Here is a 26774-nt window from a genome sequence, read left to right as displayed (position 1 = left end):
GGACCAACATGGTATTATCAATTGATCATGCTATGAGTAAAAGTAGAAGTGGTGTAGGTACTACTCATTAAGCATTGTTAATGTATGCAGGAAAGTATGTGGTATTTTAAAGAGCTTTCCTGCTGTGTCACTAATCTTCTAAAGTTCTATGCTGTGTTCTCTACAGAACTACAGTAGAAGAGGCAGCAGTCACTCTCACGTCTCCCTACATTGGGAATGCAGCAATCTTTCTTAGTGGGGAAGGTGATAGAGCAGGACAGCACAATTTTGTAGGTGGAAGAGGCAATGGCACCTATAGTGAAGGTTTCCTAACCAATTCAATTGTAAAAACCTGGTTTTGTTGTTTTTTAACTAGCCAAACTTTCAGACAAGCGCTGTGGAGGACAACTGTCTTCCTGTGCTGTTGGTGGAAAGGAGATAGATGCACCTGTGATGCAAAACAAGTAGTGAGCATTGAGAACAAACAGGTTTGGAATGGTAGTAATGACGAGTGTTTATAACCACTGTAGCGCAGTCATCTCCAGAACCGTGAATTGAACCTAAAGATCTGGATTTTCATCACTACTCTCCTGTTCTGGGTCTCTTTCCTATCTTCAGATTTTCTCAGTGGGAGAGAAAGTGTCCACCAGGCCAGTAGGCAGATGGTGTTTCCAGATCTGGTTTTGGAGCAAGGCGTATAGGCAGAAAAGGTTAAAAAGATCTTTTAGAAATTGAGGAGAAAACATGACGTGGAAGCCTGGTGACTGAGGTACTCACTTGGAATTAGAGGCCCAGGTCTTTATGTTCAGGTCCGTGTTTATTTCAGAGAGAACTCTTGCTAGACCTAGTTCTGAACCTACATGGAAACTGGCTTAAAATAGTATGCAGAATCTTGATTCTTACACGTACAAAAATAGATGTGTGATTTTTGCAATCTTGGCTTTTTTCTTAATAGCATTAGTATATATTTGAACATGGGAGGAATACTGAAATTCTCTTGGGTTTTGTTTTATTGCTTTATAAAGAGTAGTCAACCTAAAAATTAGACAGTGTTACTGTTTCATTGTCAGCACCCTTTCTTAGATTATCCTATTGACGTCCATATTTTAGGGATTCTTATTCCAGTTCTTCTACTTCATTATAAAATGTCAGAGCTTTAAAATTAATTATCTTGCTCTTGTCCTAAACAGGTTTTGTTTTGCTCTTTTTTGTCTCTCTTGCTTTCCTTCATTCATATCTTGTATCCTGTTTTCCTTCCTACTGCTTGCTTTTCTCCTTTCTCAGTCCCTCCTCCTTTTTCTCCCCCAGGTCCAACTCTTTAACTGTCAGCTGAATTAAATTATACTTGGATTACAGTCTTTTTTTTTTTCTTCTTCTGTGAAACTGACTGGTCCAAGGTATTCCTGCACATAGAGCATTCCTTTCCTAAGGTGTTTTTCTAGATGGACTTTTTAAGTGTGGCTAGGCAATGTATGGAATTGCCAGAGTTGCATTTAGTTCAGCCCTTTAATTGCGGATTTCAATACCTTTTTCATGTATAAAGGAGTACAGGAGAAACGTAGAGTATCTTAAATTGCTGGAACGATTTGATTCAATAATGATCCAAATGTGGCCACTTGTGTTGTTCTGTACCTTTTCACTATGGTGTTACAAACGTACTTTGTTGACCTTGAAAATAAAATTCAGCTTTAGCCTACTAAATTTAGCTGTTCTAGCCTTAAAAAATTATGTAGAGCATTCTTAGATAAGATTTTGCCACACTCTTTTACAATGTTCACTGTTGGGTTTTTTTGATGTCCAGTTGAGGTTCCAAGGCAATATGGCAGAAATGCTGTTTGCCTCCTAGTAGTTTGTTGTCAGAATATTTCAAGGAGAGAAGAAACGCTTGACTATCTGTACTAGTAATTCCTGTGTTCTGCGTTGTGTAGGCTATCAAGTACTAGCTCCCACTGCCTATTACGATCAGACTGGTGCCTTAGTAGTAGGCCCTGGAGCGAGAACTGGCCTTGGAGCACCAGTCAGACTGGTGGCCTCGACTCCTGTTATCATCAGTTCTGCAGCAGCACAAGCAGGTAAGTACTTGATCCTGCATGGAGGCTTCTTCCACTTCTGTACTGAATCTGAACCGTAATGTTGGTTGATTAGTATCTGATATTGTTGATGTGTTTTGTATGCATCTGTGACGTTTTCGAGTTGTGAAGGATATACTGTCCATGCTCTCTGTCTTATTCTCTTGCCTCCCTTTCTCTGAGAGACACTGCTGTTTCTCAGAGAAGTAGTTTTCCTTTTTTAATTCAAATTTACAGTCCTCTCCCCATACATACACAGGCATTTTTCTGCAAATGTTGTTGCTTGTCAGATATGAACATTTTCCCCTTTCGTCTCCCCATGCATATAACATGCACTTCTCATCAATCTCCTAAATGGTGTCCTCTGAGAAGCATCATTTCATTGCTTCGGCCTGGCAGAAGATGATGGAGTGCTCTGGGGCCTTGCTATGCTTTTCTCCGGAAAGTATTTTCTCCTGAAAAGTATGGCAAGGAAAAAACTATAGAATGAACATCACAAGAGGATAATTAGTTATATCAAAAGTCTCTAGTTTCCTTTTTCTCTTTTTATCAGTAATAAGGTCTGGTACTACTTTACTGAACCACTGTATTTATGCATTTGTTAAATTAAAATCCAAAATACGAGCACCAGATTAATTACATTAATCTGTTCAGAAAATCAGATTTTGAGTTATTCTGTAAGCTTCTTTCTCTATGCAGAACTCGCTTCTGACATTAGTAGCTGAAGAGGTCTTTGAATGACTCTTAGCTGCAACTCTGCTATTGCAAGTTTGGATATAGAAGTACAGTGCAGTAAACAGTAATGTCTTACATGTTTACACTGAAAATTCCCTCAATTACATAAACAGTTCTACAGCCTTGATTAGCCTACAATGCATGCTGTCTTTTTTTTTTTTCCCCCTCGGGTAATTAAGATTGTGTAATACTATAAAGTCTCTTTTAGTCTGTTAATATGTGAATTTCTGCTTGTTTAAAAGGGCTTCGAGAAAATACAATTTAGATCTGAATAGTCCATTTTCAGTCAGAAATGTTTGCGGGAGTAATTATGATTGAAAACATGTGTTTTACAGCTGCAGCTGCTTCAGCTGGAGGAACAGCAAACAATCTCGCGGGAGCCACGAACGGTCTATTTCGGCCACTTGGTGCCCAGCCACAACAACAGCAACAGCAAACAAATAGTAGCCTACAATCCAATTCATTTTATGGCAGTAACTCTTTGACCAATAACTCCCAGAGCAGTTCCCTTTTTTCACATGGTCCTGGCCAACCAGGAAGCACATCCCTTGGCTTTGGAAGTAGCAGCTCTTTAGGAGCAGCTATCGGCTCTGCACTTGGTGGATTTGGCTCATCAGGTAGGTTATTAATATAGTGAGGAAATTCTGTGAGATTTTTGTGGTTAAGCAAAAAAAAAAAATGTATCTGTATCCAGACGTATTATATACACATACATTTCTAAAAAGAATGCAAAAATAGGTTACTCAGGTTTAAAACAAACTATAGGGGAAGAAAAGGGGGGTTTTAAATTCACTCGGGCTCTGTATACAAGATGCGTTTTTGAAGAATATCCTTTGGTCATTTCCAAAATACTATTTCGTATTGATCATTGTATTCTGCCCCAGAAGTGTGTTACTGTTTTTAGTAAGCTTTTTTTTTTTATTATTATTTTCAAGGAAGTCTTCATTCTGTGTTTAAAATAACAGTTGATGACTTTTGAGATATGCATTCTTTTGTTGTAATTTTCATGTCAGGAAAATTCCTAAATTTTTTAAAAATTAAATAGCATATAACTTTCTAAATTTAATCTAATATTGAAGTGCTTCTTTCTATAACATTTTTAATGGGATTTTAAAACTGGAAGACTTAATACCCAAGAATAGTCCTTGTTAACTTTAGTAGGTTTAATCACGGATACATTTAAGTATAAATAATTGTGTGCAAGTTTGAGGCCTTGAATTATTTCAATAGATGCTCCCGAATATTATCAACCCATCTGTGTTTAAAAAAAAAAAATAAAATTAAAATCAATGTTGCCATCATGTTTCTGTTCTATAGCAGAAATGTCTTACAGTTTTTAAACATGCAAGGTAGGTTTTCTTATGTTTCAGATTCAGTATTAGTAAGGCAAGTGAAATATCTTTTCTAAAGAATATTTCCTTTGACTATTAATCTCTAAATTACACCACTGAATTGCTTATTATCATTATTGTTATTATAATCAATGAAATCAGTGGAGCATGTTTATAATCTTGTGTATCTTGCAAATGGGTAGAAATTGGGGGAAATTTTGAACTCTGATAGTTTTGTTTTCAAAGTTAAATGCCCCAAGGGAAATAATTTTTTAAAATGTATTTTTTTTTTAAAAAAAGAATGATTATTGCAAGGTAGCTTAGTATATGGAAAAACAAAAGGAAAAACAGTATTAAACCATGATACCTGTTATTTGGTAACTAAGTGGAGGTGAATAGTGACTTTAAATATACTACGCACCAACACAAAGTTGTTGTTCATAAAATAATCTGAAAAGTTATTTACTTTAACTAAACACTAAACTAATGCTAGGTAATCCAGAATTAAGTTTTACACTGATCCTCTCTAGAATTTGATTTTAAAGAGTGGAGAAGGAGACACTAAAAATACCATCTTTAATTTAAAAACAAAATAAATAAAAAAAAAAAAAACGTGGAGGCTACTCAGTCATGTAGAGGTTCTTAATTTTGCATAATACCACAGCAGGTAAATCTTACTTACCAAGTCATTGTGCTATTCAAGTCCTTTTTTTTTTTTTTTCTTGTAATATAATTTGTCCTGAGCTACTTGTAGGATTTCAGTGAATTCGTAGCAGCTGTGTTTCACTCCTAAGTAGTTTCATTTCATTGAAAGATAGTGATTATAAGTGTATCTGCATATATAATGCAGTGCACACATTTTAAGTCTCTAGGTAGAATAGTTTTAAGTCATAAATGTCTTTGTCCAGCATTATCACAAAAACCTCCATAGAATACAAATTTTAGCTGTGTATCTACTTAAGAAGAATCAGCGTAGTTCTTTATGGCACAGGAGATTAAGCCTTTTTCTTCTAACAAAGGTCAGTTCCAGAGCTTTGTCCAAAGCCTTCAGCATAGAGAGCATATGCTGAATTTTTGCAGCAGTATCCTAGGTGATTTAATTAGCACGGTAGTTTCCACAGGAAAGCAAGGAAGCCTTTGCTTTTGCAGTTTGAGAAGTGCTGATGAAAGGTGCTATCTAAACCTGAAATATTTTTAGTAGTATTATTGGAATAAAAGTATATTGAAAGTGCCCGTCTGCCAAATATAAATTGTACTTGCCATAATAGCCACTTAAAAAAAAAAAGCTTCCTGATAATTTTTTTTAAGGCGTTCTTGAGCTGTATGTATATACAAATTGAATTACACAGATGAATAATTATACAAATGGTGTTAATGCATGTTGAGGCAAATTAAAAACAAGTTTTAATTTTTTATTTGCCAAAGTTTCAGCTTCTTTGTAACTCCCCTCAATGTGTTGTAAAGGTTGAATTTCAGTTAAAATATTGCCATGAAGACTGACAGATGGCAATACAGATCTTGCCCTTATGTTTTCAGTTGTTGCAGTGAAAAAAAAAAAAAACAAAACCCTGCAAAAAATGCAGAGATGAGCATGTTCTAGATGAATGACTGAACAATAAAGCAAAAAGCCCGGAAGAGGCGAGCGTACCATATAAATGGCTGTATGTACTTTACAGTCTCCGCTCTTTTATTATAAAGTTATTCATACTCTGTTTTAAAGGTTAAGTTACTGCAGCTTAACAGGTAACTAAGAATTAGATCGGCTACAGCAGCTTTCCAGATGCCTACTTCTGGCTTGTAACCAAGTGTAAAGTAATTGCGTCAGCAAAGGCAGTGGTGAAGAGGGGTAAGCTAATTCAAACTACCTTCTGGTTTCTGTGAACTTTGCTTGTGTGTGTATGTGAAAATGCAGCTCAGCTGGTTCGCGGTAGCTTGTTAAGCTGCAGTAATTTAGCTGAGTAAGAAACCTAGAAAGAAAGCTAAAATTTGCTTAGCTTTTTTCATAGTTGGAAAAATAACAATTCATCATGTAGCGTTGTATTAACGCTGTTCACGTGGTTCACCAGCTGAGCCAGAACCTGTAGAGCTAGTCTTAAATCTTGAGATTTCTTTCCACTCTTGCCTTAATTTGCTCTTCTGATTTCTTATTCTCAGTCTCCTTGCCTAGTTAGTCCGGTGTCTTTTCCTTCTGGCTTCTCCTCTAGATGTCTTCCTTCCCAGTCCAGGCAACATTTATCTCCTGCTTTCCCTCCCTCCCCCTCCCAAATACGTTTCTGTTCCTGCTTGTATTGTGTCATCTTCCCATTATCAGCTTACTGTTCCAGTCTTTTTGCCCCACAGTCATATATACCTTCTACAGCCTAACTTTTCTGCAGATCTGCTTTCTTCTCATCCTCAGTCCTGCTGGTTTTGAAAGTGCTTGCCAGTTTTCTTGCAGTCTCCTTGTTGGCTCCTTTGTCTGACCTTTCTCTCCTCCTGGTTCTGGTTTCTTTTCCTTTTTTTCCTTTTTTTCCTTTTTCTCTGGTCTATTTCTTGTGTTTGGCTTTTGTCTCCTTTGCATTTGAAGTCAAAGACTTCCTTTCCACACTGCCTGATGGGCCTTTGGAACACAAGGTGGGATCTTGGACAGCAGTTTCAGAGCCCACGGCACACAGAAGCCTAGGAGTTCAATTGCAGGGAAAACCTTTATCAGCATCTCAGATGTGCCGTGTATGGGCAGGAGTTTAATTTTTCAGCTATGAGTCTGTAGCAGATCTCTGCTGAACTTGTATGAACTGCAATTTTTGCGAAGATTTTTAGCTCAATCAAAGAGAGCTTTAAAATAAAGGTCTCCTGTTGCTAGCACGTTGGTCTGAGTGTATGTGAAAGCATTAACTTCTCAAATAATAGGTCGCTGGATTATTTTTGCTAAGGATAAAGCATCTTTCCTTGCCTGGTTTTCTGAAACGGCAGTGGTGTTTGGGCAGAACTTCTTGGAAAAATTTGGTCCAAACAGGTACCTGCCATGAAAAGTATTAGCCCAGCTGCTAACATTAGGAGAAGACAACTTAGTGCCTTAAAATGGGAAGTATCAGGCGACCTTTATATTGGGCCGTGCTGCCAGCTTTAGTGGAAGGTACCTGACAAGGTAAAGATTATGGAAGTATAAATTCTGGCCTTTTCCTTTTTAAGTTGAAGTAAAAATCAATTTTCCAGATTCATTGTAAGAAGCATCTTTGTTATCAGAATATCCGTAATCTTTGTTTTGTTCATGAGGAATACTGTTCCGGTGTTTAAAACAGGCGATCTGGTTTAATATTTCACTAGTATGCAACAGATACTAGAATTTAACATTTCTAAAACTTTTTTATTGTTCTCCTAATTTATCCTAGACTATTCATCGCCCTGCTGAATGATGCTGTGCAGGATAACCAGTCCTTCACTAATACACTGTCTCCCAAAGCTTCTAGTCTAATTTGACTTTTAGAAATACTGGTAGCAGTAAAATTACATTTTCAGTTTCTCACCTTGATTTTCCTATCTCTGCTCTGCTTCTCACGTTCTTCTTAGCCTATTCCTCCTTCGTAATATCTTTTCAAAACGCTTCTTTGAGAACCATAATTCTCACAGGGAATTTTAAGTAGTCATTTTTTTCCTGCAGGTGAGGGGTTCACAAACAAGGGGAAGTTCAGAAACAGCTGAACAGCAACATAGATTATTTTCTGAACCCTTAAACAACAACAATCAATTGTTTCTAGCCTTTTTTTTCCTGAAATCAGGTATCGCTGTCTGACTAATAATTAGCAGTGGAAGAAAATCTATTGAAGAGTTTAGTGGAAATATTTTTGGAATCATTTATTCTGTAAAGTGATGGTGTAATCTGATCACAAAAATTTGTCCCAAAGCCTGAAGCCGGGCGGTTAAAACAGAGTACTGCAATATTACTGTGAGAAGTCTAGAATGAACTGTTGAAAGACGTGGGCATTGGTGAAATTACTTATCAGTGGTATGTTTATACCCACTTAGATTTACTTAAAAGCATGTGTGGTTATCACAGTAATTGTCTTTGTCATAACGATTGCTGTAATTATTGTGATCGCGTCTGTTGTTGCCCAGCTGTAGTTGGGGATAGGTTTTATTCAGTTGACACTGTGTAATTAGGGTCTTTTTATTTCTTCTTCAGTTGGCAGTTCTGCAAGTAGTAGTGCCACAAGGAGAGATTCTCTATCTACTAGCTCTGAATTGTACAAAAGATCTAGTAGCAGCCTAGCACCCATAGGGCAGCCATTTTACAATAGTCTGGGATTTTCCTCCTCTCCAAGTCCAATAGGCATGCCTCTGCCAAGCCAAACGCCAGGACATTCACTTACGCCACCGCCATCACTTTCATCACATGGATCCTCATCCAGTTTGCATTTAGGTAAAAAAAAAAAAAAAAAAAAAAAAAGAAAAAAAAGAAAAACAAAAAAATCAAAAAAACACTTTTTGTTTGTATGTGTGTTTGTATTTCTATGTGTAAAATATATGTTGCATAAGAGATGTCACATTACCTTTGCTGTTGAACAGTTTTGTAATGAAGAGGGGCCGTTCCTCAAAGGTGAAGAGCACGTTCAAATGCTCATTGATTTCCAATGGAGGGCACTCAGCTTTTTGCAGGATCGGGCCAACAATTGGTTTTTCTTCCCTTGCAGAAGCCCAGTAGAGAGCCTAGTAAAGACTTATTGGTGGTCCTTTTTGTATTATGTCTCTACAGTAAGACAAGGAAAGGTGCATTATTTTTGTTTCTACTTGAGTGTATTACCACTTTAAGGACTTCTTAAAATGATGCTGTGTTTAACAGTGAAGTTGACTTTCGCTACTGCCCCTTGCCATGATAAAGTAGAAAAGTGAGCAGAGATCTCAATGTAAAATGTATTGAAAGGTGATTTTTGAATTGGTGAGCCTTCTACCTCGTGGCTCAGATGCTTTGCCAGGAAGACAATAGTTTTATCACCAGGCTGGTGGAAAACAAAAAAAGAAAATACATTTGCGAAAGAAGTAGCAAAGGCTTTGTCAGTGGTGGCTCTCTGTTATCAGATGTATTTTTTTAAGGAATGATGATAGTAATTTTTTAGAAAATTTCTGAGCTGGTTAGATGATGTGGAAGCTCAACCTTTGGAAAAAAAAAAAAAAAAAGATAAACCTCACCACAGCCTATAGTCTATTTACAAGACGGTGCCTCTAGCATGAGGTTACTTGATAAACTTCCCCTTTTTTCGCTGCAAATATTTGTGGCCATTTAATTTGGATGCTAAAATCATACAATGAAACTGGATGTAATTTCAAGATTGAGTTGCCTGTTGCTCCAGTAACTATTCAGTGCACAGTTTTGTGCATGTAATAGGCAGCCTAATCCCCTGTACTTCTGTTAGTGCGAATAAAACAGGACAAAATTTAAAAGTGCCTACCAAAATACACTTTAAGTGAGAAATGTGTGAGTGACTTGTATAAGAAGGTTAAAAGTAATTTAAATATATTACATTTACAGTTCAGTATCTCCTTCACGGTTAAGTGCTGAATACCCGAAGTAAAACTGGGCAAGGGGATGTTTCAGCACGTTTTATTTTTTTTTACTTACCTTTTTTCCTTTTTCAGGTCTACAAAGTGCACCTTTGGGCTGAGACCAAGCATGGAAAGTTTCAGCCCAAATGGAGGCTTTTGAGAAAGTTCTGAACATCTGACAATGGGGTTATCATGGAAATCTTTTTCTTTCTTTCTTTTCAAAGTACTCTCACAATAGTTTTCATATTACTGAAAACTATACCTAAACCAAATTTTGGAAGGCATTATCTAAAATTCAAAACATGTAAAGTTTTGTGTTGTTTCACATTTGATAGATGTTAAAAGGCTTTTTTCAGTTCTGAGAAAATAAGCTGCGATCATATAGAGGATTACCTCTATCAGCAGAAATTGTTAAATACTGGGTTTAATCCATTTTGGACTGTTTGGCAGTGTGAACTAAGCGTAATAGTTTGTTAAAATGATGTTCTAGATCAGTGTGTAAAAGCCAGAATGTACAGTTGTACTCTGAAAATTGACACAACCTTGTTGGCTTCCATGTCTGCTACTGCCTCTTCATCTCCCAAGTGAAGTGGACCTTGATTACGGGTAAAGTTTTTGCTACCTTACCAAATCAATCTGCAATTTGGAAATTGAGGTCTTCTGGATTTTTGCTTTCACAAAAATGCAGTAATGTTTTTTTTAGCATTTCCTGCACTCTGCCCTGTGTCGTATCTTTGTGCAGCTACATCCGAGACGCACCATCACAAAATATTGAAGACCATTCCTGCAGTTAATTGTCTATCCAGTTAAATTTATTCTGGTGTGTTCATCGACCACTCATGGAAGCATTTGTTTTGTTCTCATGTATAAAAAAAATAAAAATAAAAAGGCAAAGCTTTCTCACCAAATGAGAAATTACACCTGAAATCAAAGAGGGAGTGTATCTTAAGAAGGGTATGATTATCACGTAGTCACTTTTCAGAGTAGAACGACATTGTAAGTTCATGTCTGCATGCAGTTTCCATTGGTATTCTGATAATGCCTGTCAAATGCAGCTCTCCCTCCACCTTCAAAACTTGTCCTGCCTGCTTATATCAACAGGTTCAGCTAAGTTTAACTCCTGTTTTAAAATGGGCATCAAACTCGGTTGCTCCTGTTTCAGCCACCAGAACACTAGAGCACAATACTGGGAAAGGGTGCATGGTTTTATAACCCCTTTGTCAGACACTGCTGCAATTTGTAGCTTAAGACCAGTTTCCCTTTTACAAGAAATTTGTGATATTTTACTGTTTTTATCTCTCTGCACCAACTCTTACCCAACATCCTAAAATAGGAATGTGCCGATTACTTTGTTCTAGTGTCAGTTTTCCTGTATTTGAGGGGATTTCTCAGTTGTCTGTAACTGCTTCTTTACTGTAATCGGTTGGAGCAGTAAGGTCATGAATTTGAACTACCCTTTCACTCCCAGGGACAAAAAACTGCAAGAGGAAGTATTTTTCTTATGTTATTAAAAAAAAAAAAAATCCTTTTAGATTGGTAGTGCTTACTCTGATAGTACGTTGCAGCATTGTAAGGGTTTGGTGTAGAGTAGGGTTTTTAAAATCTGGGCTTTATGAGGTAATTACTTTTTGTGCATTGCAAGCCAAAGTGGTTAGCGGTTTAGATGGATGTTGTTTTCTCTTCAGAAGTGGTCAGTCAGTCAGGGTAAGAGTAAAGGCCCCTTGGCAAGACAGTATGGGGAGCTTTGCGTTGCCTCTGCTGTGTACCTACTCTGTAGGGCTTCGGTAAACCAGGCGTAATAAGCACTTGCATCGATTCGTAAAATATACATACATATATATGTGTGTAATTCTGTTTTCCATATGAAGATGAAATTTTTAGCTGAGGATGAGATGAAGCTACTCTTTTACAGATGAACAAATACTTTGCAGAAATCAAGCTTAAAGTGTTTGTGTACTTATATGTATTTTACTAGAAAATAATGTTGCTGACTGATTCAAACAGTTACTGCGCACTAAATCTGTTTTATGTCTTGGTTAGAAATTATTGAAGAAATACTTTGGTTGTAAGTACTAACAGACTAATGCTATCAAAATAAACGTGCCTAGATCTAGTTTTCAATATTTTCTTCATGTTCTCCTTTACATTTAATATGCTGTCCATGTTAAGGAGTTCGTAGTTTAACATGCTTTGTGTCCTTGAAGCTTAGTAAGGCTCTTCTTTAGATGGTCTATATCCTCTTTATTTCTCTCTGCCTCTTTGTCCCTGTGGAGTAGCCACAGGGATTTAGGTTCAATTAAATTGTAAAACAACTTAATATTATTCGTTGCACTGGAGATCTGTGTTTTACAAGATCAGAAGTGATAGCTAAGTGATTATGCGAAGAATGAACTGCACGCTTTATTCCCCAGCGGCTTGTAATTGTGTGGCTGTACTGATGCCTGATAACAGTCTCTTAAATTTTCAGTGTTTGCAGAAATGTTTAGACTTTATTCAGTAGGGTATGTTCCCCAAGTGATTTGTAGGACTTAGGCTGTTACCTTTCTAGTTTGGAATCAGAATCTGTAAAACAAGTGTCCTGAGTTCTTGAAGAGCACGGGGATGCGGTACGCTAACCAGGAGGATTTGGGTAACTTGAATTCAGATTTCAGTTTTCCATTTCTAAGCTTTTCACACTCAAAGTTTTCAGGAAGGAGACCATGTGTCCTTATGTCCACACTAATGTTTTGGTGGTTTTGGACTGAGAAAGTAACGAGTACGATATTTCAGAAAGTAGCCCATTGTAGATAAGAGTATATCTGCATATAATAAGTACCTATGACGATATAGTTTTGTTTTGGGGATTTCACTATTTTTCAAATCCCCAAAGTTGCCACTGAGCTGTGACACCGCTGTAATAAAAGGTTACATGAGAAGAAAAGCTAATTACCTATTAAATTACTGTTTTTTATAACAGCATCCAGGGTTTTACAAGGTTAAGCTTTCTGTGTGCTTTTGAAGTATGACAGGTTCTTCTAGGTATGATGGACATGTTTTCAGCCATCCTGTATTATGATCCTGCTTAACTTGATTGTCCTAAGTAGTTTCACAGGCTAGACAGGAGTCTCCCAGTTGCAGCGTAGTCATCTTACAAGTCTTAAAAAGAGATCGTTCCCAAATTAGACTGAAGAAAGGCTTGATAATCCTGAGCATGAAATGTATTGTACGTGTGCAGTTCTACTACACATATACAGTATATTTAGTAAACACTACCGAGTTTCTTAATTTCTGCTTCAATTGCCGGACAAATTGTCACATTTAATTTATAGTTACATGAAGGCTCAGTTAAAAAAAGAAAAAAGCAAAGCTGAAGCCATTCGTGAGTCGCATGTGCAATTCCATGTCTGTGTATGGTAATTAGAGCCGTGCAGTTTCTGAGCATATAGTTATAAATTGTCCTATCAGTTTCTGGCACAGAATTGAGCATGTGATGAGTGGAGAAATGGAGATGCTATGACAGGAAAGTAGCTTATAAGACTTATTTTTAAACGGGCTTTGCTGCCCTCTCGTGGCATTAAATAGTGTTACTACACAGCATTTACAGGGAAGGTAGGATTTCATTCGTGTATTCCAATAATCTAGATCAGAAATACCATGATTTCAGATGCATAACTTTTTGTTCGTTAGAAGGCTGGTCCTAGATGAGAAATGAGTGTAGAGCACCACTCTGCTTACTGCTTCACCTGCAGAATGTTGGGTTTCTTTTCTCTTTTTTGTCCAATCTCATGTCGCTGTCGGCTCTTTCCTGGAAATAGTGATTGTCAATGTAAACTAAAAGTGATAGTTTAAAAAAAAAAAAACTTGATTTTTCTGGCTGTAAATAATTGAGAGGCTTTAATTTAAAAGAAAACCTAGTGGTTTTTAAAAGGTATTGTGGGGCATAGAGTATTTACTGATTCTTTACTGATTCTTACCACTGAATTTTAAAAACTAATTGTAAAGTAAATACTAATTATTTCTATTTTAGGGCATAATCCGATACAGTGCAATAAATGTGATGCTTGATATGTCTTGCAGAGCACTAACATCTCAAATTCCGGTATTGCAATTTGACCTTTCAAAAAAGATACCATTAATCCATTACCAGCCCACTGTAACACTGTTGATGCCTGGCCTTATAAATACTTGGAACCAAAAGAAGGCTTGGCTGGGGCACTGTCAGCTGATTTCTTTTTTCTTTTTTTTTTTTAATAATTTTGTAATAGAGCACCATTCAAACAGCACATACTGCAATTTGTTTTAAATTCAAATGTAGATATTTCTTCTGTTGACTTCGAAAGGGCTTTTGGTTACTATGTCACTTTCTAGATAATTTGTAGGGAAACTGAAAATACTTTCCTTTTCCAATTCATACTCAATAATTTTAGGTTGTTGAGTTTTTGGGGTTTCTTAAGTGGTAGAGTTGAGGTTTGTAGGTGGGAATTGTCTTTGAATATTTCTGCTTGTAGTAGAGTAGCAGTACCCCGTTAAAAATCATAATGTAGTTGGGAAAGACGCTTTGTTTGCATGCTTATTATGATAATGGCTGCCTGTGTTAAAGTGGAGGGGAGAGAGGCCTGCTGGAGGAGTTCAGAGTGACATAAAGTGATTAGAGAGCGACATGGAAGGAGAAATTCAGAGGACTGAGAGATGATGATAGCTGTAGGTGGAATCACTAGCAAAAAGGAGCAGGACCTAAACATAGGAAGGCAATTCAGTTCTTAGAAAGTAAGGAAAGATGAAGTATAGTGAGAGCGATGGATGTTTTCGCAGCAAGGAAAGGACTTCAGGTTTCTAAAAGGAACTTCGGATTGATATACCTTTTGTTGGTTTAGAATTGAGTAGAGCATTCCTAGTTACTTGGTTTGAAATTTGACGCGTTTAGTGCTTACAAGAAGTACCATATTGAAAGCCCGGGATGCTGAAGTCGTTAAATATCCTGCAGAACAGGTACAGCATGACGAGGCACCACGCGTGCCTCCCCAAAAATGCCCTGGACACATATCTCAGTAGGGACTGAAGGGTAGTTCAGATTTCATGGTCTATTTTGAAACAATTGGCTAACTTCAAGACTACTAACAAGCGTATAAGTCAGTATTGTGAAGTGGAAATCTGCCCACCGAGCTAAGGCCCACCCAGTTCTAAAGTTTCCGTAAGCCTGAGTGGGCGCTCACTTTACCTGCTTCATTATATTCCTCTAATGACATTTCTTTTCCTGGTGCCCTTCACGTAAAATAAAAATGAGGAGGAAAATGGTTTTATTTATTGGAAGATAAAGCTGTCTAACTCCTCCAACCGTAATGAGGTAAATATAAATAACAAGACAACACTGTTGTTTACTTTGGCTCCAGGGTGTATCCGTAGTTCTAGTACACTTACTGTTGTGCTGTTGCTTATTTTCCTTACGGCTTTTACTGACGGAACTGCTTCCTTGTAGGAGGACTGACAAATGGTAGTGGTCGCTATATTTCTGCAGCACCTGGAGCCGAAGCAAAGTATCGCAGTGCAGCAAGTACCTCCAGTCTTTTTAGCTCCACCAGTCAGCTCTTCCCTCCTTCACGCCTTCGTTACAGTAGGTCTGATATTATGCCTTCTGGACGTAGCCGATTGCTGGAAGATTTCAGAAACAATCGTTTCCCCAATCTTCAACTAAGAGACCTTGTTGGACATATTGTTGAATTTTCCCAAGACCAGCATGGTTCTAGGTAATGACTATAGTAAAGTTAATAACTTAATAACATTTTACTGCTTTGATATTGTTACGTTGACATCAAACATTTGAATGAGCTGCTAGTCCTCTTTAATACAGCGCATGCCATTAATTGCAGCACATGCTCTTACGCTGGCCTTTTTCTTCTCTAGGAAATTTCATTATAAAAGTAGTATACCTCTAGCTGCTTGTAGAACTTCTCAGTGTAGAAATAGCCTCATAACTGGACTTGTAAACTCTAGTATTTAGGTATCAAAAAAGGCGTTGATTAAGAAAACAAAATATCTGGCATCTGGAATGTAAAACCATTTTTCAGCAATACATCATCAGGTACTTCGTTATTGTTTTCTTTTCATCTTTAATCCTTTTCAAATTAAAGTTTTTAAGTATCATTTCACTAAGACGTGTCCTTTTATTATGCGAAGGTGCTACTTTCATTTTAATAAGTTTTATAAATGTTGAATACTTGCTTTAGAATTTTGAGGTGTCTCATTGAAACGGCGTTTGAGAGGTTTTCCTGTTGTTTATGTAAAGCATAATGTACCTTTTTTTGCACTTAGATTTATACAGCAAAAGCTGGAGCGAGCTACTCCAGCTGAGCGCCAGATGGTATTTAATGAGATCCTGCAAGCAGCGTATCAACTGATGACTGATGTGTTTGGAAACTATGTAATACAGAAGTTCTTTGAGGTAAGCATAACCTTAACGTGTATGAACAGAAATGCGAGTGAAATGCTGTAAAATCTGATTAAACTTAACTGATTTTTTTTCTTAACATTGTAGCAGAATTCTGCTGCGCTTCTAGCACAGAACCCAAGCGTGTAGCATTGCACGTTTGTTTTCTGTTCTGTATCCCCTGCTTTTCTTCATAACAGGCCCAGTTTCTCTTTACGCTGGTGACGCGTATGTTGGTGAACATTGGTGAACGTGCAGGCTGCACACAGGCTTTGCAAGCCTTCTAGCGTAATTTATGCAGACTTTCAGGAGATAATGAGGAACATAAAAATTTGAAGGATACTTCTTATTGGTTACTGCGTTTTGGTGGAGAGTGGGTCTGGGAAATGCACTCGTACCCAAATAAATACCTGTGTGAACTTCATCCAGTGCTGTATATGAAGAAACTCACATAAAATGTATTGAGGCAGAAGAATTTTGAGGAAGGGATATCATAAGATACCTCCAATATTATTAAAACTAGTATTTAAAACAACTTTGTTTTTTGTTAAAAACTGGAGTTAAAAAAAAAAAAGCCTTATCAAAGCGTTACAAGACTTGACTTACAGAGAGAAGAAAAAGTAATACCTGTGTCCTGGAAAAAGTTATATGTAGGGAAGGTATACTTTTGTAGTGTACTTTAAATCGGGGATTACATCAAAGTATCTGGGTGGATAGAAGATGAAGCCGGAAAATGTCCAGTAAGAAATAAGATGGTTGCTGTAAACAGGAATGCAGTTTTTAATGAGTAATCAATGAAACAATGTCCTCACTCTTTTTTTTTTTTTTTACTTGATATTCTTTTTTAGCAACCAAAATATCTTCTGAAAAGCATGGATGATGTATAGTGTGTAAGATACTGATCTTGCTCAAGGGTCATCAACTGCTCTTTTTTTCCATAATGTTAGGTTGGATGGATACATAGATGATCATTGTCAATTGAGTGTTTTCATCTTAATTCTGTGGAAGAGTTCTCAAGAAAAAAAGTGCAGTAGGCCTTAGTTGTAGTACAGGTGTAGGAAGACGAAGTTGTTTGGGTTTCTTTTCAGTCTTAGGTGACTACAAGCGTGAGGTTTGACAGGTCGCAGCAGTGCTGTGTGAATACTGCTGGTGCCACCCAGCTGATTGTCCAGGCGATCACTTCTGTGTGGTCTCTTGCACTGTGCCAGCTCAGGAGCTTGTGTGGAATCTGGGAACAGGGTCTTGTGTGTTATTATGAAGCCTGACTGGCTTCTACTCTACCCAACATGGAGCAGCACAGAAGGTTGTAGCAGCATTGTAGAGGGAATAATACGGGCAGGAATTGGCTACTGCTGAGAAACGTATTATACTCTAATACAGCCAGTGTACAAAACTATTTTGATTTTGCTCCACAAAGCCCAAGTATTTCTAGATTTCCCAAAGTGCCCATGGTAAGAATGATCCTTCAAGCCATGTGAAGATACCAAGAAGATACCTCAGGGGTTGAAATCTTTGACCCCTCGCCCCTTCCTCTTACAGCTTGCTTACTGTATACAAGATGTAAGATACACTGACCTATACAAATTTGAGATATCAGAGCAAATCTGATTTGAATGACTATGTTACAGTAATCTGTAATTAATTTGCCTGGCATGATTTGTCTAAATAAGCGGGTTATTGCACTTAAATATTTCTACAGTCAGTCAAGTAGAAACTACTTTGATCTCTTCTGTTGTCTTTCAAGGTCATGCATTTGATAGCAGGTATGTAGCTGGAATGTGGAATGTTACAAAATGCTGCATTTAGAATATAAAAGCTCTTGGTAAATATACCCAGAAAAAATACAAAGGGAAAAATCATTCAAGGCGCGCAGTAAACCTGTAATACATCATGAAAGTACTTAACTCTGACATGTAATATTGCCTTATGCTAGAATTTATGTCTTCATTTGTTAACAGCATATTTATTTTCTTTTAGTTTGGAAGCCTGGATCAAAAGTTAGCCCTAGCAACACGCATACGTGGTCATGTTCTGCCGTTAGCCCTACAGATGTATGGTTGTCGTGTTATTCAGAAAGCACTTGAGTCAATCTCACCTGACCAGCAGGTAATTGTAAGTTAGAGCAATACTTTTTTTTAATTTTATTTCTCTTTATTGCATCCATCTTTTTACTTGCTTAAGTCGTTGATTGTTCCTTTCATTATGAAATGCCCTAGGGACTAAAATAGTTGTTTAAATTAAATTGCTGAGCTACACAGGTAAACCACCAGTGAATGTGGACAGTTAGGATGAAATGGAATATTGCTTTGAGGGGGGAATAAAAAAAAAAAACATTGTAAAGACAAGGATAATCTTTTTTCCAGAATGACATGGTGAAAGAGCTGGATGGTCATGTTCTGAAATGTGTGAAAGATCAAAATGGAAACCACGTTGTACAGAAATGTATCGAGTGTGTTCAGCCCCAGTCGCTCCAGTTCATCATTGACGCATTCAAAGGACAGGTAGTGTCAACAGTTCGTTTCCTCTTCTGTAGGGTTGCTTTGATTTGCACATCTCTTCCCATCATTTGCATATGCAAGATAGCGTTTGACACTTTGCAGTCAGCTGGTTTTAAGTAGGATAAAAAAGGGATAATAAAACGGAAAAGCTGTAAATGCTGTAAAAAGATTAATCTGTTGGAGATGAGGCTCTGGAAAGACTGTTTGGATGTATTATAAATACCAATAGAGGTATTTGGCTTAAGGCCAGGCTTCCTGTTTGACTTTTGTGATACGCCATTTCAAATTTCCTTTATAACTTTTAACGTTTCCATTTTTTATGGTAATAATAAAGTATCTGCTTTCTGGCATAAATTTTTCATTAAAATTTCCCTTTTCTTCTTCTGTTGCAAGTCTGTCTTTCAATGTTTCCCAATTAATGTCTATCATTAAGGAAATACTTTGAAGAAATACACTAATCTGTTCCCTGCATATGGGCTAGTGTTAAGTGAAGAGGGGTGGTATTTGTTTATTTAAGGTTGGGGTTTTTGCTTTGTTTCCAAAAAAGTTATTAATATAAGATTGACATTGTGCTGCAGGCTAGAGAACAAGCTACAGCTAAATAAGATTTTAATACTCTGAGACAAACGTGTGCTTTTATAGTCTCAAAGAATTGTAAAATCTTACTAACTTGGCTGTGTTACTAAGTTTTACTTTAATGGATGGCCAAATGTATTTCTTAACAAAATCTACAATATCCTTCTTTCACGTTTTACAGAACAGCAATACCTGAATTATTGTTGTACATAGTAGTAAATGGCATACCAAGGTTTCTCGGGTCAGTAAATGTCATACCAAGGTTTCTAGGGTCGGGTCTTTTTACGTCAAAAAGTGTGTATGGGGTAGGTGAGATGCAGTTTCTAAACTGTAAATAGAGCCCCTTGACTAAAATGTCGCTCTTTTTACTGGACATCCATCATCCATCCTTATACATAAAAAAAATATTAGCTAATCTGAAGTGGCAAATGGAAAATACCACACTTTACTCATGTAATGTAACAATGCATATCTCTTTTTTTATCTGCCTGCATCGTTTGGATCGGTGTCTAATCAGACAAGATTCTGTGTTCAGTTTGACCAACACTGACTCTTAAATTTTCTGAATTAATCCCTGAAACACAAACCTGGGTTCTGGAGAAGCAAGCAAAAGGAATGAACAAGATTTTGACTTGTAAAATTTGAAAATGAAGTACAAAGTTAAAAAGAAAGCTTGAAAGGTGAACAGTGCTTAACTAAGGGTCATACTTCCAGGCTTTACTTCGCAGCTAAGTAGGGTAGAAACATTGTAATGAAAACTTGAGTTCTTAGTTGTGTAATTACTGGAGTCCTTGACATACAAAAAACTGCATTTTTGTCTTTTCTTGTCTTCTGCTGGAGGTGGAATCCTGATATTGGCAGGCAACACTTTTTTTAATAGAAGTAGTTGGCATGTTCAGTTCCATTTTGAACACGGTAACATTACTATATCTGTTAACTTCGGTTGGTTTAACTCCAGTTTGCAATCCTATTTTAAGGTATTTGTACTTTCAACTCATCCATATGGTTGTAGAGTAATTCAGCGTATTCTGGAACACTGTACTGCTGAGCAGACTCTGCCAATCTTAGAAGAACTGCATCAACACACAGAACAGCTAGTGCAGGTTAGTGCGTGTATTAATTTCTTAATGCATTTCAGAGCTTTTTATTGTTGTCATAATTTATTCCTATTTCTTAGTTTAAGTAATAGTTTAAATGCATTTGCGTCTTTTTAGTTTTGTAGACATTGATTTTTTTGTTTTTCTTTCCTTCCATAGTTTTAATGAAAATGAATTTGGAAGTTGGGAGGCAAAGAAGATATAAAAAAGCCTTTTCCTTACAATTTTGACCGTAGCTTCGAATATACATTGTAAATGCACAGAATTAGTATATTTCCTATTGCAGAGATTGCTTTTTTTCCTAGTTTATCTTGATTCACTCAGATGTTCTTCAGATAACTTCTGATAATGTCTGAACGCAAATACATTGTAAAGATATGAAGGTTGCGTATTCTTACACAAAAAGGGCATCTTTTCTAAAAGAAGGCAAAAGACCTTATACAACATGGTTTCCTGTCTCAGACGAACAAAACGAGTGCTACAAATGGCTTTGAAATTGAATCAGTCTAAAATACTGGAAGGAACTCGGTGTTCAGTAGGAATTTCCACACGTAAAAAGGCAAGAATTGCCTTTTGCTACATATTCACGGTCTAGTTTCTCAGTGGTTTCTTGTATATACAAGTCTCTAGTTAAAACATAACTGTCTTGGGGAACCAAAGTTCAGGGAGATATTATGGCTGTTCAAGAATTAGGATCGTAATTTTGAGGACTTCTTTCTTTAAGAGGATAAAAGGTACTCCAGCAAAATGCTGTTTTTACAGATTATTTACATTTTGCGTAAAATTTTGAAATTGGGTGGGCCGTTAAGTAATTCGTGATGCAGTATTTCTTGCATCTATTTTCTATTCTTGCAGCTTGTTTCTGTTATGTTGACATTATTGTATTTTTCCTTGTACCTGTGCAAATAGTAATTTGAAAGTTTATACAAATGTACAAAAGCTGTATGGATTACTTGGTTTGAACGCAAAAGAAAATTGAAGTCATCTTATTTTCAGGATCAATATGGAAATTACGTTATTCAACATGTACTGGAGCACGGTCGTCCTGAAGACAAGAGTAAAATAGTTTCAGAAATAAGAGGAAAAGTTCTAGCTCTGAGTCAGCACAAATTTGCCAGGTATTGCACAGCCTTCGTGTATTAAAGGTTCACTAATCTTTTTAAAGTTGTAGTATTGGATTTATTAATTGTGTTACAAAAAGGATGTGATGTGGGTTTTTTCCTGTTGTGTAACTTGCCTGCTGAAATTTCATATTTTTTTTTAGAGATGAACAGTGGTGGTATTTGGTACTAGATTTCAGGAAGGGAAAGGGGAAATGCTGTTCTGTAGCAAAACAAAGACGATTCCACGGGTTCACGGGATGACTTTTTTTTCACCTCGTACAAGTGCAGGGAATGGGTTCCAAGTCTGTATGTGAGCATCCCCAGAGCCAGGTGAAAACCTCTCCTAGAACGTGCTGGATACACTGATGATGGTGAGCTGGGACTTCCTGACTGTCCAGCCAAGCAATTTACAAGTCTAAAGCGGTGGTTCAGCATGACAAGGATTTTATGCATTAGGAATTCTCAAAGACTATTGCAGGAGCCCTGAACCACTCTAACACTAGAACCTAAAACTCATCCTTCAGTGTTTTTTGCCGGAATACAGATTACATGCCTTTTGCTAAGGAAAACACACCTCAGAATCCATGCTGGATGATTTAGCGAGACTAACCTTCTCACCAACATTAAGTAGAAATGCACTGTGACATTATGGGGGCATTTGAAAAATCGATTGTACGCAAACTGGCAAGTTTTATCTGGATTTTCTTTTTCTTTGCCTGAAGAGAACTGTTCATAATCCTCTCCTTGGAACTTGATTAATTTCTAAAGCACAAGCGTAGGACCAGAATCACTTTGCTGCCTTATAAGCATTGACGTCCTTTCCAGCTTCCGAGATGTCTGGAAGCTCAGAGACTTCCTCTACAAAAAGAAACATTTGACAGTGTCACTGATGTAGGCATGCTCCTGAAAAGCACTTTTATTTCAAAAAGCAGGCAGCTTCGTTTCTGGCTTTCCCTATTGTGTCTTAAAGGGCCCACAGCTAAAATAAATAGATGTACTAGAATAGATCTGCAGCCTGAGGTCTGGTGTATCTACTGTAGGTCCAGTGGAAAATGTCTCCTACAAGATAATAAGTATCGGAAAATTACTTTTTTTACATGAGTAAGAGTGTATAATCCTTTAACTTTCTCAATCATTACGGGCTAAAGATTTGGAAGTCAGGGCTTGATGCGTTTGCCGTGGCATTTTAGTGGTGTTAAGACACTTGACACCATTCAGATAAACTTAAAATTGCTATTTAAAAGAACGTTAGGTCTTAAGTCACAGAATGCATTTGTCTTATTTTTCAGCAATGTGGTAGAAAAATGCGTAACTCATGCTTCTCGTGCTGAAAGAGCTTTACTTATTGATGAGGTCTGTTGCCAGAATGATGGTCCTCACAGTGCCTTATACACCATGATGAAGGACCAGTACGCCAACTATGTTGTTCAGAAGATGATTGATATGGCTGAACCTGCTCAGCGGAAGATAATAATGCACAAGGTATATTCGTATATAGTTTTACTGGTTCAGAAAATACCAATACTAATTTTTCTGCTAGAATCTTTCCCGCTAGATGTAAAACTCACTCTTCCTGTCATCCAGAACTTGATGTATAAACACTAAATTCAGTGGAGTTTGATAAAGCAGAATATATCCAAGTCTCTGAGCACTGAGTTAAAAATAGAAATCTACAGAAAAGTTTCCAAAGTTGGATTTCCTATCCTTTCTTTGTGCCAGCTTTTCTGTGGAAATACTTTTAATATAAAAAGGTAGTATCTGTCATCTTTATTAATTATCGGAGAAGAAATACAGGTTTCTCTTTTTATTTGCGCGTTGCTGGTTTAAATCCATTCTGCAGTTTTCCCAAAAGACATTCCCACACTTCCTAACACACGGGCACGTTTTCTACTTAAAATATCCAGACCCGGACAAGAGTGCTATTGCCATAATTGCCCCGGGCTATTGAAGGCGGGCCCCAGTACATTCCAGCAGGAGCTCTGCTTCCCCCAGTCACCAACAGGGCGCTCCCACAAAAGGGCTGCCTCCCTTTTCCTGCGACAGGTACGCCAGTTGTTTGGTCGAGTCAAAATCACCGATTTTCCATCTTTCCACAAACTTCCAAAATTTTGACATACAGGCTTCTGACATACTTTTTTTTTTTTTTTACGTAATATTTTTAAAGTCTAGTAACCTCTACTTGAAATTTTCGAGGGGGGGGGAAAGGAAAAAAAATAACGGGTTTCTTCTTACAGATTCGACCCCACATCACAACTCTGCGTAAATATACCTATGGCAAACACATTCTGGCCAAGCTGGAAAAGTATTACCTGAAGAACAGCGCTGATCTGGGGCCAATTGGTGGACCACCAAACGGGATGCTGTAAAAGACAAAAAAGAAATGGAAGACAAATTGAATTGTGAATGATCAAAACATACAACTTAACTCTAAATGTTCTGATTTTTTTAAATCTATTTATTGACTTTGTTCATCCATTTGTAAAATTTTTATTCTTGTGTATATTTTTGGGGAGTGAATTATTAAAAAAAAGAAAAGAAAAAATATCTCCAGCCCTGATCCGGAGACCTATCAGATTGGATGGCTGGCAAAGCACAGAATGCCTGTATATGATGTAATTGTATCAAAATAGCTGTCACATATTTTGTAAATTTTTACCTTGTAAAGTCACTGAAATAGTTTTTAAAGGGAAAAAGTACAGTATTCTTTTAATACACTGGCTTGCAATCTGGTAGGTCTGCCCAGCATCATAGCACAACAGGTTTATAGAGTTGTATATAGAATTAATCCTTATTTTTCCCTTTTGTGTGAAGTCTTTTATACCAGATTAAAATCGATCAGCTGCATAAACATTATTTAACATGTTGAAAAGTTAAGTTGTATTTTGGTGGTTCACAACATACTATCCAAATAATAAACAGGGCACAGCAAATTAAAGTAGGGAATAACAATGGGAACTTCAGAAGACTAGCTTTCACTTGCTGTGGCTACAGGTTTTTTTAAAAACGGTGCCCTAAGGTTTTCTCTAGCGATGTATTAAAAATAAAAGTGCTGTATATACTTATATATTTAATTGTTGTACAAGGTAGAGGGATTAAAATGATGGTGGTACTTCCACTCGGTAAAGTACGCTGGTGGAAAAGGAGTGAACCCTGTATTAACTTTACAGTCAGTTTTACAAGGCAGGAAGAGTAGAGATTTGTATTTTTTTATTTTGCATATAGAATTGTAAGGATTTGAAAGTGTTGAGCATTTATTTTGCTTTCTCACTGTAGATGCAAAAAAAAAAAAAAATAGCTATTGATGAAGAGAAAAGGGGCCACTGAAAAGTAAACTTGATAGCTCAACATTTAAGCATGATTGATTAAATATTCAGATAGCTTTTTTGCTTCCTATAAATATATGCATTGTATACGTGTAGTTAATAGGTGTAAGTTTACAGTTTGAAAACAAATCTCTCGTTTCGATGTTTATTACAAGCCTTGCTAATTTAGTAGTGATGCTTACCTTGGTTGTACAGATGTACATTTGTAAACCTTCATGCTGTAAATGTAATTTGTTTTACCCCTTTTTTGGGACAAAAATTTGCATTTTAGTGTATATTCATATCCCCGTTCCCTTTTCTCCCCCTGGCATATAGTGTTGTATAATGTAAATTTATTTCAGCAAATCAAGAGTGATTTTTTTAAATTCTATCTTTATATGGTTTCAGAAATATGAACCGGCTTTCTTTTTATCTATTGTGAGAAACATGTTTTGTTTATAACATAGCTGTTGATTCTGTTAATACGGACACTTTGGGAAATCAGTCTGTTCAAATTTTAAGTCGGGATAACAAGCAGAGTAAGAAATGGACTGAAAGATTTGGTTATCGCAGAAACCAATGCTTCTTCCATCTTAATAAATGTGGCATGATTTTTTTGTACAGAAGAGTACTGTATTTTTGAATAGCCTTCTCCCAGCGTAAAGCAAATATGTATGATACTGTCAATTTTTTTCTCTGGACATATGACATTGTAACAGTAACATAAAGATGATGTACATTTACAAGCGGCCTTATGTACATTTCCCAATGATCTTTTTAAGGCAGAATTGTGACCATATGTGTATAATTAAAATCCTTTTTAATCCTTTGCCTATGGAAATATTTTGGAAAAAGCTTACTTTGTATATTCAGTTTCTGAAAGATAAAGAAAGTGCTTTGTATGTTGTTGAAGTAAGTATTTTGTGTAAAACGTTCATTTGGATGGCTTAACCTAAAGTTTTGATCAACAAGGTCGTTCGGAAGCAACATCTTGACCATTGATCAAATAAAAGGCTGTTACGGTAGGGGTCTGATCACGAGGAAAGAAAACAGTGGTGGTGTAACTTGTGTAAGGAATTCTGTCGTATTACTGTTTATATCAGGTTTACATAAATCTTATTAAAGCATACATCTGAGGCGCTACCTGTTTTTTTTTTAATGGTAGCGTTAACTCATTAATAGGCAAATGGGAACGTTTGTTCTGGCCCGCTTCCAGTTTCTGAATCTGTCGTTCAGTAAGCACAGTTCCGATTGCCAAGCAGTTTTTGCGTGGCGGTTGACAAAATTCCTCTCGAGGGGTACAAGCCCTGTCATTGGAGCCAGAGCTTTCCCGTCGCCGTGCAGAGGGTGACTTTAGAGGCACTTCTTTGGACACGTGAATTCTCCTCGGTGACTATTTTTACCCTGTGTGTTATAACCCCCAGAGCCGACGTTCTCTTCAACATGCGAGACAGTAAGTCGGGCTTCCGGGGACGTCCAGGCAGAAGCTGATCATGTCCCAGTACTTTGTCCCTGTAGCACTCATGCCATGGTTGAATTTAAACAGTCCTAGAGCTGTCATCTTTAGTGCTTTCAGTATCTTGAACATAATCTTCCACTTGCTCTCTTAAAATCATTTTGCGCAAATTCTATCCAGGAACGTGAAAATCACTGTTTTTCCTTTCAGCTGTTTTAGGCTTGGGGTAGAACCACTCGACTTTTTGCTCAAGTATCGCTTTTTGATATAGATTGTTTATGGACCAGGTTGATTAGGTTTGACTCCAGGTGGCTCATATTGAATGATGTAATGTTCACATGTATATACTGTAAAAAAAAAAAAAAAAAAAAAAAACCAAAATGAAAATGTGTGAATAACACTGTGTGAAATACATCTGGTCTTGTGTTTTTCCTGTAGGAAACCAGCTCTTTTTTATATTCTCAGTTGCGCGACTTGTCTGCTGTCTGTGGAGCTCAGCTTCGCGAAGGTCCTGCTCATTTCTGGTGACCTGACAGGAATCAGTCAATTATTGAAGAACCCTGTTGTAAGATCATTAAGTTTCCGGAGGCTAGTTCTGAGCAGCTAAACTTTCATATTATCTTACCAACAAAAAAAATAAAAATCTTTCCAGGCTACAGCCTGATGACAGGTTCTTCACCCACCGCTGGGTCCGGGCTGAGCTCC

The 26774-nt window shown here is 37.1% G+C and overlaps 1 protein-coding gene across 8 annotated transcripts in view; it reads left to right on the top strand.

The window, feature by feature from the left end:
* PUM2 (pumilio RNA binding family member 2) overlaps positions 1-26451 on the top strand; it is a 78673-nt gene extending 52222 nt beyond the window's left edge. For 4 of the 8 annotated variants that reach the window (XM_063330544.1, XM_063330547.1, XM_063330541.1 and 1 more), the window contains exons 11-21: positions 1908-2051; positions 3119-3400; positions 8277-8513; positions 15090-15357; positions 15923-16052; positions 18015-18149; positions 18401-18538; positions 20089-20214; positions 21205-21326; positions 22601-22793; positions 23546-26451. In XM_063330544.1, the coding sequence (XP_063186614.1) occupies positions 1908-2051; positions 3119-3400; positions 8277-8513; positions 15090-15357; positions 15923-16052; positions 18015-18149; positions 18401-18538; positions 20089-20214; positions 21205-21326; positions 22601-22793; positions 23546-23677 (1907 nt within the window). In that variant the 3' untranslated portion in view covers positions 23678-26451. The remainder of the gene's footprint in view (positions 1-1907; positions 2052-3118; positions 3401-8276; positions 8514-15089; positions 15358-15922; positions 16053-18014; positions 18150-18400; positions 18539-20088; positions 20215-21204; positions 21327-22600; positions 22794-23545) is intronic. The other 4 variants (XM_063330543.1, XM_063330542.1, XM_063330545.1 and 1 more) reach the window with 4 other exon arrangements.
* The last annotated feature ends 323 nt before the right edge of the window (positions 26452-26774 follow it).

This window comes from Chroicocephalus ridibundus, chromosome 3 (genome assembly GCF_963924245.1).
Source record: "Chroicocephalus ridibundus chromosome 3, bChrRid1.1, whole genome shotgun sequence".
In the NCBI taxonomy this organism is placed as follows: Eukaryota; Metazoa; Chordata; class Aves; order Charadriiformes; family Laridae; genus Chroicocephalus; species Chroicocephalus ridibundus.
Note: the sequence above shows the minus strand (reverse complement) of the source record. Positions and strands in the feature narration are given on the sequence as shown.